Raw genomic sequence first — 12421 nt, 5'->3', positions numbered from 1 at the left:
CATTCATTCATTCTGGTTCTTTTTAGCCTAATCCACTGACATATCACAAGAAAATATTTGTCCAACTCAAATAGTAACATCAAGAGCATAACTAATAAAACAGTTCCGGCCACACTTAACTCAAAGGAAAGAAAGTTCAAGGCCCCAAAACCAGGTCAAGCACTAATCTCCATACCAGTGTAACACATGATATATACTGACAGCGAGAAACAGACGGGTATTAACCGAATCCAGAGGGATTTGCAATAAAATAAATTGACTCTGAAAGTGTCTGTTACAAAAGAAAGTTACCAACTTACAGACAACAAGAAAGGAATTAAGCGAGACAGTGTCACAAATTGTTGTTGTTGTTGTTGTCATTGTAGGGTTTAACGCCATTTTTCAGCACAAGATAGGTTATACATGGCAGCCAATATAAGTGGTGGAGGACGAACCCTGGAAAATCCCGGGAAGAATCACCAACTAATGAGAAGCTACTGGCAAGCTATCTCACGTGGCCACGTTCGCAGAGCCAGAGACTCGAACCGTCGCAGACAGAGGTGAGATGACAGTGATCCGGAACGGTGAGCACTTTTGACCATTCGGCCCCGTCACAAATTGTAACTCAACTGTTTGCAAAATTAAAAGAGAACTTGAGCAAGAGAAAAAAATAGAATTATATATTTGGAAGAAAGGCTGGAGTTGATAGTGTTTAACAATTAACAATTTAAAAGCAAATCTCTAAAAGTATCAAAACTGAAAATAATAATTTGAAAAATCTCCAAACAATAGCAGAGTGGTCTCACAAGGCAATGCAGAAATAAAATCATAATAAAGAATATTTAAGTTAAAAAAATGCAAAAATATTTGATATGCCAGAGTAAGTTAAAGAAGCTACAGATAATGACATTGAGAAACGTACGTGCCATCCAAAGAAATTTTGGTCCCACAAGTGTACTAACGCCAGCAATTATGAAACGTGGAGGTTCTGATCCCAAGATACCCTTTGTAAATGACAAAATGAGTCTGAAAAAAACACTAGATAAAAATAACTGAAGCTGTGAGCCAAATAAACTGGGATCTCATTAAAGGCTCTCCAATCAAACAATCTCCATAGCACTTTAATTACTGGGTTACTTTAATTACTGGGTTACTTTAATTACTGGGTTACTTTAATTACTGGGTTACTTTAATTACTGGGTTACTTTAATTACTGAGCCTATGCAAGATATCATCAACGATATGACTTAAGTTTGACATTTTGATGATAATGGTGAATTGATTCAATGAAAATCATAAATCTCTTGTATTGTCAAAATGTATCGTTGGATACTGTTGTTCATTTATGTAAATAAGTTCAGAGAACAATGATATTTATAAATTAGTTCCATTTGTTTGTTCACTTATCAAAGGAGTTCAGATGACCCTTGTACGTATAAATCATTTCCATACTACTGTGATTATTGTGCTGAAGTTTGTAAATACATTTGTTTGAATACTTTTTTTGGCAAATAAGATATCACGGTTATTATAAATATTGTGATACTTTTGAAGTGTCAAATTAGTTATAAAGTTGCTGGTTTGACACATAAAATAAATTACTAAGTTAGTAATTTTTAAAAATAAATAGCATCCAAACATTCAAACAGAATGCGCGTTCTTATGTGTAAAGATAATTTATTAGTCAGCTTCCATATGTTCCTTTTGTAGTTAATTCACTGAGTTAAGCATTTTGGTAGATCGTGTTCTTACTGTAAGTTGTTACTCATAAAGCATCTCTTTATTTGTGTGTAAGAAAGGCAGACCATTTTGCGAAGATAAACGCTATCGCGGCCATTCTTGTTCAAGCTAAGGTCATTGTTGGCGCATGCAATGTTAGCATTATGGAGTAATTGATTGTCTTGATATTACTAGGCATACATAGTACTAGGCATATATATATATATATATATATATATATATATATATATATATATATATATATATATATATATATATATATATATATATATATATATATATATATATATATATATATATATATATATATATATTACTAGGCATACATAGTACTAGGCATACTTATTACTAGGTATATATAGTACTAGGCATATATATTACTAGGCATACATAGTGCTAGACATATATAGTACTAGGCATATATATTACTAGGCATACATAGTACTAGGCGTATATATTACTTAGCAAATATTACTGAGCATATATATTACTAGGCATACATAGTACTAGGCATATATATTACTAGGCATATATTACTGAGCATACATTGTACTAGGCATATATATTACTAGGCATATATAGTACTAGGTATATATATTACACGGCATACATAGTACTAGACATATATATTACTTGGCATATATTACTGAGCATACATTGTACTAGACATATATATTACTAGGCATATATAGTTCAAGGCATATATATTACTAGGCATATATTACTGAGCATATATATTACTAGGCATATATTACTAGGCATATATATTACTGAACATATATGTTACTAGGCATACACAGTACTAGGCATATATATTACTAGGCATATATTACAGAGCATACATTGTACTAGACATATATATTACTAGGCATATATTACTAGGCATATATAGTTCAAGGCATATATATTACTAGGCATATATTACTAGGCATATATATTACTGAACATATATATTATTGAATATATATATTACTAGGCATACACAGTACTAGGCATTTATATTACTAGGCATATATTACTGAGCATACATTGTACTAGACATATATATTACTAGGCATATATATTACTAGGTATATATTACTAGGCATACAAATTACTAGCCATACATATTACTAGGCATAAATATTACTAGGCATATATAGTGCTAAGCATACATAGTACTAGGCATATATATATATATATATATATATATATATATATATATATATATATATATATATATATATATATATATATATATATATATATATATATATATATATATATGTATATTACTGTGCATATTCAGCTGTAGTTAGTTTGTAGATATAACAGTAGCCTAAGCCTCGATAACAAATTGTGACTGTACGGAGTATAAAATTATTAAATACACTCTGTGTCTGGTTGGATTGAGAGGAACGGTGTTTATTGTATAATGTAGGAATAGTGAACAACTGGATACATATTGTATCTAGTGGCAAACAGCATTGATTGTGTTAATGATGGCGATGATAATATCTAATTATTAATGTTGTTATTAGTGTTGTTATGAATATTGTTGGTAAACATTAAATTTATACGCGTACTGGCAAGCCTTTATTTCAAACTGGTCAATAGAAAATTAATTTGTTCTCACTACCATAATACGATGACCTAATAGAAGCTGTAATAAGCTTCGAAGTTTTAATATACACATGTTTACATTTATGCATTTGCTTATCATGGAATACATTTTTTTCACAAGTCGTACTCGCATTGTTTTGTAGTGGTTGGTAATTTTATGTTTCATATTCAACACTTTAGTGCGAGGTACGCTTAAAGTCCATCACATTGTGATTTTCACCACCATGCGCCATGGCAAATTTTTATACTACTGTTATATTATTATTTTTAATCTACATTTGTGTGCGAATATGCATGTGTATATCTCGTGTTTCATTTCATTAATGTGCACTCCAATAATTTAGACATTTCGCATTGGACTTGTGTTGAAAATTAAAGTACACAGAAGAATCATGAACGGACAAATTAAAACTGTATCAATGAATTAAAGAGGCCTGTTTAGTTCTAGTTTAAAAGGAGATATATCTTTCAGCATGGTCAAAAATGTATCTATTATACGTTTGCAAGAAACACAGTGCAGCCGAGATTGAAGAATATTGGTAGGTAGATTGGTATTTTCTATGTGTCTTTAGTAATAAATCTTATCACAGTGCTGGAGTTGCCGATCTTGTCAGACATAATTTTGATTTTTCATCCAAAGAATGCAATGTGATAGTGATGGTAAATACAGTGTATTAGATACATTGATTCATGGACATAGAATACACTTAGAAAGTTCATATGGCCATATTGATGATAATCCAGGCTTCTTTGAGAATCTAAGACGAGATTTTACTAGTTTCAATGCTTCATCTTTTATCATACTAGGTGTCTAGAATGTGGTTCAAGACATGGAACTTTATATATATATATATATATATATATATATATATATATATATATATATATATATATATATATATATATATATATATATATATATATATATATATATATATATATATATATATATATATATATATATATATATATATATATATATTTATTATTATTCAAGATACAAATTCCATGACCCGAACAGCTATCAAGGATATTGAAAAATAACTAACACTTATTCATGCATAATGAAAAAAAATAATAATAATTCCTGAGAATCAAAACCAATCATCTGAGGGTATGCTGACCTTTAATTCCTAATTGTGGTTTAGAAAACGGAAAATGAAAACTGTTTTGTCTCTAATGGAGTCATTGCTTAATTTGATAATTAATTTATTTCTAATTAATTTTGTACGTTCGTTTGGAAAGATTTGAGTGGATTTTTATATAGATGTCTAAAGTTTGGATATTGACACAAAAATCCGCCCGAATTTCAGTATCACTGAAATTTTTTAAAATAGAGTCCACATTTATTGCTTAACATGGGTTATACAATATCATTGACTTTAATAGCAAATATGCATATAAGAGATAATCAGAAGTGTTTTATGAAATGGGCATTTATTGGTGAAAACACTATAATTAGATATGATTTTATGAACTACCTCATTGAAACTGACCTGTTTGGCCCTTTTTTTTGTTAAATGATTTTGAATAAGCATTTTATTCTATCAACTGGGACATTTCTCTGAATTCTAGTTTGAGTCAATATTTTAGAAGGCTTATAAAATTAATTTCATTGAATATTTCTCAATTACATACAAATATCTGGTCACTGGAAAAATAAAAAAAAGTATATTGACCAGAGAAACACTCTTATGAATGTAAATTCAGAACAAAATTTAGTCTTAAAAATAAGAATTTAAAATTTGCCTATAAAAATTTGATAAAGAAGAAAATAAACTTTATGGAAAAGAGAAAACATTATCTAGATAATCACGTTACAAAATAAGTAATCAAACCTGGAACAAATCTATAATGTTAGCAAGGAAGTGGACCAAAGATGCAAATTTAACCCCTTTTTAGTTTAAATTCATGCACAGAATTGTTGTAACAAATCAAGTTTTGAAAAATTAATTTTAGTCCCCCCCCACGATTCATGTACTTTTGTAAACAAGGTCTCACTGTGCTTAAAAAGACCCCAAATTTTACAAGCTACAAAAGTAGTGTTTTATATTTCGAAAACTGTAAATTTATTTTGCAAGACTCTATAATAAAATTATACGTCTCAGAAAAAGTGAACCCTTTTTTAAAAACTTGAACCGCTTGTAGAATTTTGCAGCGAAACTGCATTTTTATATAACATCTGTTCTTTGTAAGCTGGGACTCAAAATTCTAAACAGTTATGTTTAACTACCACAACAACAGTGTCAGTTGGTGTTAAAGAAATCTGTAAAATACTAGAATTTGAATATGAATTCAAAATGTATAATGAAAGGGGAAAAAACAGCGGGTCCCCAGTTCTTCAAATGCCGTATTCGTTTATTCCACTTTAGAAAGTCAGTTACTGTACTTTCGTTTTGAGTGGGCGATAACATCATGGGGTTATATGAAAACTTAATAACCTTGAAATAATATAGATCTTTATCCCAACAAAGGAATGTTCAAAACTCACAACTGTAAAACCATCTGATCGTGGGGTTAGATTTTTGGCATGAATTTTAGACTTACAGTTGCATCAAATAAAGTTATAGAAATATTCAAAGATTCTTCATGTGCCAGCAATTGAGACGAAACGCAAGATCAACTAGTTCCAATTAGGACACTTTACAGATTTTGATAATATAATTATGTTTTCGCCCACAACTTCTGCCTGATTACCGGTATATGTACCATCTGATTTTATTAATTAGCTATCATTCTAATTATGTAGTTTCTATGTTCGAAATCAAATAAATAAGCTGATATCCGTTTTCCTCCTTCAGTTCATTTTAATGTTGATCTTATTTTATCACTTTCCATTTTTTCCAAATATTTTTCACCAAGTGAATCTTCTTTCTCTAGATAATTTTTAGTCGATCTGTTTCATTATTTTCTTTTAGAGAGTCAATTTCATCAAATAGTTCGAGTGTATCTTGCCTTTATTGAAATGACTAGTAAGAGACTCTTGATAATTAGAACTTCCCAAACGTTTTGTGGTACTACAAAATTTCCGAAACAAGGCAAATGTCTAGCCTAGTGTGCTTAATTGAGTTATGTTGGCTCCAAGTGTGCTTAACTGAGTTACTGAGTTACGTTTACTCCAGATGCATTTTTCTTAACCAATAACTCTCTCTCTCTCTCTCTCTCTCTCTCTCTCTCTCTCTCTCTCTCTCTCTCTCTCTCTCCAAATATTAACCAATATGTATTCTTTACATATATCAAGAACCAAATATATTTCCTTGGGATTGTTCAACATATTATAATTTTTTTGGTATCAAATTCTATATTCATGACTACGTTCAAATTACAATAATCGTTGCTGAAGGCTTTTATATCGTTCTTGATTTGTGAGTAGAAATTTGTATTTTCATGGTTTGAACCTAATAAATTAATTAGAGTAAATATATAGGCTTGTATTGATATACATATAATAATATTTTTACTACTATTATTTTTCTTGGTTCATAGCATGGCGAATTGAAAATCACTATTGTTACGACTCTATGATCTTAAACTAAGTAACAACAAAAAAGTGTAAACCATCAAGTATTGCAACATTCAACAAATAATTTATTTCCCTAAAATAAAAGGTGAAAAGATAAAAACAATCTACACTATTGTGAATCGAATCCCAATGTTCCTAGAAGTTCTATTTCCGGTATAAATGTATGAAGTTCCAATTGAGTTCAAGTGGTATTCTAAATAAGTTCCAGTATTGGCTATGCTGATGCGCTTATAGTCTCTTACGTGCTAAAGTGGCAATGACCTGGATAATGTCGATGTGCTAACAGACTTTTTGATATCTCACATTAATATAATCCAAAAACGTACTTCTCTGAATTCATTATAATTCCAAATGAATGTTTTAGTCCAAGAATATTATTGATGAGCACTTTGTGTTTCCAGTGAATAATACCTTGAGTAAACAAATCCACCGAAATGAAAAAGTTAACACAACAATAAAAATTGTTCTGCTTGGGATGTTATAAGAGCGAATGAATACGTCTGAGGTAAACAAGATTATCAACACTTCAACTTGACCTAGGTCACAATTGCCATTTTCTAAAAATACGCTCTGAACTCAATGGAATTTTCTTTTCAAGAATCAATACTGTATCTTTAACTCAAATTCATTTAAATATGTTTACTATTAATAATCATCCGAATATTTAATCCACAATAATAAAGACAATTTTAGCTATGTATTATGTTGTTTACAAAAGCAATGTCGCTGGTCAGGTACACAATGAACTTGATTTTGGACGAGGCCAAGTACAAATACAGATATACATAACATATAATCATTAAGAAAAGCCAACAAATAATACGAATTAAATATCTATAACACTCTTTAGTACAATGGCCATCCCCCACCCCACCCCGCGTGAAAAGTGAAGTGAATAAACTAACGGTTAAAAGTAACCTGAAAATTGGACGAAGATGAGAAAATAAAGCAGAAAATAAACATTATTTAAACATTTTATAGGCAGACAAAATAATATGTGGCAGTAACAAATGAAGTGAAAAGAACGAAACTAAAGGAAAGATCAGTAAAGATCACAGAGAAAAATGAAACATAAAGTAAAACAACAATCATAATTTAAAAATATTTTCAAAGGCCATGAAAGTTTAGCATAGGAATCAAAATGTAAGGAAAAAAGTTCAAATCGAATAAGGACACTAAGAGCTTATTGAATGGAAAGGTAAACAAGATATATTGGCCTAATTGATTTATCCGGTCTTGTTAACCCTTAATATTGTTGATAAGGCGGACAGTCTGAATACGTTAGCGCATGCTCCATGTACTCTTTGGGGTATATTTCCAACAAAGGATCGATTTCAATGCGGAAAAATGGCGAATCAGCTAAAGGCCACCTCTTCTCGAACAGCAAAAATATTTATGTCGGCAGTGTTCTTTCTGTTCTTTGTCATACTTATTTCTCATTATACTACATCAAACAAGCCAACGTATGTAGGTTCCCTGCACGCAACTAGAAGGAATAATCTACGAGATATATTTACGGGAATACAGATGAGGAATATGTCATTCAGGGTGACACCTAAATGTACATTTTCAGCCACTGCATTACCTACCACTGATCCAATGTTTGTAAACAACGCGACAAGAAAGGCAAAACCAAGGCCGGACACGTGTGAAGCCTGCTTCTGTCACAATTTTAACTACGTCATAGATAATGATGTGATGTGCAAGCTTTATAATGATTCACAGGAAATAGATTTAATAATTTTCATATTTACAACACATCAGCATCGACAGGAAAGGAGCGCCATTCGACAGACGTGGCTGAACTATACCAACAAAAATACAGCAAATATAAGGTATTTGTTTCTTTTGGGCGAGGTACCGGATGAAAATTTAAGAAAACTCGTAGAAGATGAAAATAAAATTCACGGCGATATCCTTAAAGAGAACTTCACTGATACGTATCATAATTTAACATATAAAACAATGATGGCCTTTAAGTACGCCATTACCAAATGTTCTCGTGCAAAGTTTGTACTCAAAACAGACGATGACATGTGGTTGAACATTCCAGGCCTTTTAAAAATTATACAGCGCGAGAAGACAACCTTGCAGACTGCGGTTGGCGGTGCCTGTCATCGTGTCGCCGATCCCCATAGAAACCCAGATTCGAAATGGTACGCGTCATATCAAAGTTATCCGCATGATTCATATCCGGGTTTCTGTTCCGGAACAGGGTATGTCACTAGCATCAGTGTTGCAAGGAAAGTATTCGAAATATCGAAAAATGTTCCTTTCTTCCATTTAGAGGATGTGTATGTGGCAATTTGCATCAGAAAACTGGGCTACAGGTTGCATCCGATTCCAGGATTTAACATAGAAAGACCGCCCTTTGATCCATGTCTATACAAGGGAGAACATTTACTAAACTCACACAAAGTAACGCCAGAAATGCTTATCAGCTTTTGGAATAAGCCCTGTACAAGACAATAGTCACAGTCCTGATAATGTCATCTACTAAATTCCAAGTTTGTTCTTTATTTTACTTATTTTCAACATTTGTTAAGGAAACAGATTTTCGTATGGCGGGTTATTCATGTATTAACAAGTTGGCGTTTTTAAAACAGACTTTTAAATTGTTCTTGCATTGATGTAAAAAAAAAATTAATATCAGATAATAGTTGATCAATAATAACACTGCGTGGTTTTACGTATACGATACAATTCGATGTGTTGAAAAACGAAAACTCCTCCATTTTTCAAATCTGGTAGACGAAAAAAAGACATAAAAATCAGTTGAAAGGAATGTAATTCTATTTATACAATTGTATCCAAATTCCGTTTTATTATTTTTTGGAGATACTGTTACCCGATTTATTACGTTCCCGATTACTCATTTGGTGTTATTCTGGGGCATGACTTGCCTTCCCGATGACTCACTTGTGTGTGTGTGTGTGTGTGTGTGTGTGTGTGTGTGTGTGTGTGTGTGTGCGTGTGTTATGAGATATTAATGTTCTAATGTGATAACTGATGATTTTACATGTGTAGCCTATGCTAGTCGTCGCACATGGATTATATAATAGTTTCCATAGAATTATTTTGTTTTAATATCCACATTAGTTACATGGTTGAAATTGTTCACTCCCCTTTTACCTTCTATTAAAGTGTTCCTTTTAGCATATATAATAACATTTGCAGCTTTTTACAGTCAATAAAATGTCAATGCGATGAAAAAAGAAACATAAGTTTCTTAAACAATATGTGTATGTTAAATAAATAGGACACACTTTTCAAGTCAGTGAACCAAACTAATAATGCTACTTCTTAAACGTTAGTATGTTAGAACCCCCCAAACCTACCCCACCCTGTCCATATCTGAGCATCATACGTGGTGGGATAGTGAATGACTGATTCGGAACGGTATAAAGCAGCCAGGATTCAGTTCAAATTGATGTTCATTTCTACAAGAGATAGATATAGAAAAAGACAACGAAATATGTTAATAAATGAAAGATCTGATTCTCCTCTATTTTGAAAACATTCAAAAGATGTAACTTTAAACGAAATACCTTTTGTAGTATGTCATGGAAATAATGGTTTATGATTTGTAAATGAAAATATTAATTAATGAAGCAATTTATAACTCTCAACTTTTAATGCATTAGAGATACAAGGATATAGCGACCCTTTAAAGTCCAGGTGGAATCGTGTCAGAGTTCTTTCAATTTACCTCATTGAAAACAGTACAAATCTTAACAACTATTTCAGACAAATATTTTAACGAAGGTATATTTCTGCTTTCAAGGGATGAAAACTTAATTTGTCCACTACACGAAAGTGGCCATAAAACTGACCATAACGACGGTACGAGTATATCTCTTAATAATTTAATTAAAGAAAGGCTCAACATTTTAGGAATCTTGGCTATAAAATATGTAGCAGAAAGACGTGAAACTAATCGTTTCAATAAAATCAACAAGAAATGTATTTCTCTAAATCCCAAATAATGTTACAGGTCCTGTCAAATAGTCTTGAATGTCCTGATGTACCCCAATGATGCAATGCAGAATGTCTTTGAATGAGTTAACAATAATTAAAAAATAATCTGTTTATCCAAAGTCAATGAGCTCTTAGTAATTACATTTAATTAATTATATTAATAGTTCCTCTCGGATTACAACACAACTGTAAAGGAGTTCTACAGAATGATCGTAAAACAGGAATTAATAATTCGTTTGCCATGTCCCTATTTATACACATTTCCACAACCTAAATGTGAGTACTTTTAATGGCAATATTCTAATCAAATTTAAACAAGTCTCTTTCTAGAATAATCTAAACTCATAAATAACATACAATCGTGGACAAAAGTCCTGCAATCATCCTGTTTACCAATAACGTCTTAAAATACAATCAACAATCATGGACATATATCAAGTATAAAACAAGCAAAGAATAATTAAATGCGCGAAAGGAGAGACCAACAGAAGAATTCTGAAACATATAAACTTACAAAGCAATCATAATCAGGAGGAAGGTAAATAAACATTACAGTACTTTAAACTGATAATATCAAATAGAACAATTATGCATTTAATTGCAAAATAACACTTTATTTCACACATGAACATTATAACTGTAGTGAAGGCATGAAGGGATATACAGCTGTTAACTATTAATTAGAAAAAGTGATCGGAATCTACTTTCATTTAAATGTGTCCTTATAGATGTACTTAATAGATTAATTAATTTATAATTATCTCATTGGATTTCGCCCTCGGGAGCGCGAAATATATACTCTGAACATAGCTGATAAGCCTTTTATCTCCCGTAAATGGAGAACTTGAAAAATTAACAAACTGTTGGTATATTTTACCTTCCACCACTGATGTCAATCGAGTCTTTTGGTATTTTTCATATACGTTGAGCGTCCGCCTCGGATACGGGAGGTCGTGGGTTCGAACCCCGTCCGAGTCATGTCAAAGACTTGCACAATTGGTACTAATAGCTGCCTCGCTTGGCGCTCAGCATTAAGAGGTTAGTGTTAGGACTGGTCAGCCTGGTGTCAGAATAATGTGACTGGGTGGGACATCATGCTACATGTATGCGGCGTGATGCCCCAGTGCTATACATCACTATAAACTGCCACACTGCAGGCATCGTAGCGATGTGACTGAAAAATTGTTAAAGCTACGTTTAAAATCCAAGTCACACACACACACACACACACACACAAATATATATATATATATATATATATATATATATATATATATATATATATATATATATATATATATATATATATATATATATATATATATATATATATATATATATATATATATATATATATATATATATATATATATATATATATATATATATATATATATATATATATATATATATATATATATATATATATATATATATATATATATTGATATGAACAGAGCAACACAAACGTAGACCTTTGACAATTCTCAGGGGACAAAATAGCTATCTTGGTTAAAGATGCATTCGGTCAGTCCATTTTGTTTCTTAAATAAATTGAGGATCCATATTTGTTATACTTTCAGATGTAAATAGTATCAA

At 31.2% G+C, this 12421-nt stretch overlaps 1 protein-coding gene across 1 annotated transcript; it reads left to right on the top strand.

Moving 5' to 3' along the window:
* The first annotated feature begins 7880 nt into the window (after nt 1-7880).
* LOC149794309 (beta-1,3-galactosyltransferase 5-like) lies at nt 7881-9555 on the top strand. The gene has a single exon (XM_089966556.1). It carries the CDS (start codon nt 8192-8194, stop codon nt 9314-9316), a length of 1125 nt encoding a protein of 374 aa, XP_089822682.1. The 5' UTR covers nt 7881-8191; the 3' UTR covers nt 9317-9555.
* Nucleotides 9556-12421: the final 2866 nt, after the last annotated feature.

Source organism: Sinohyriopsis cumingii, chromosome 8, assembly GCF_028554795.1.
Source record: "Sinohyriopsis cumingii isolate HCF-2022 chromosome 8, ASM2855479v2, whole genome shotgun sequence".
In the NCBI taxonomy this organism is placed as follows: Eukaryota; Metazoa; Mollusca; class Bivalvia; order Unionida; family Unionidae; genus Sinohyriopsis; species Sinohyriopsis cumingii.
Note: the sequence above shows the minus strand (reverse complement) of the source record. Positions and strands in the feature narration are given on the sequence as shown.

Bases quoted from the DNA above. Each gene is read 5' to 3' on its own strand.
- LOC149794309 (XM_089966556.1), top strand. From the start codon at position 8,192: ATGGCGAATCAGCTAAAGGCCACCTCTTCTCGAACAGCAAAAATATTT.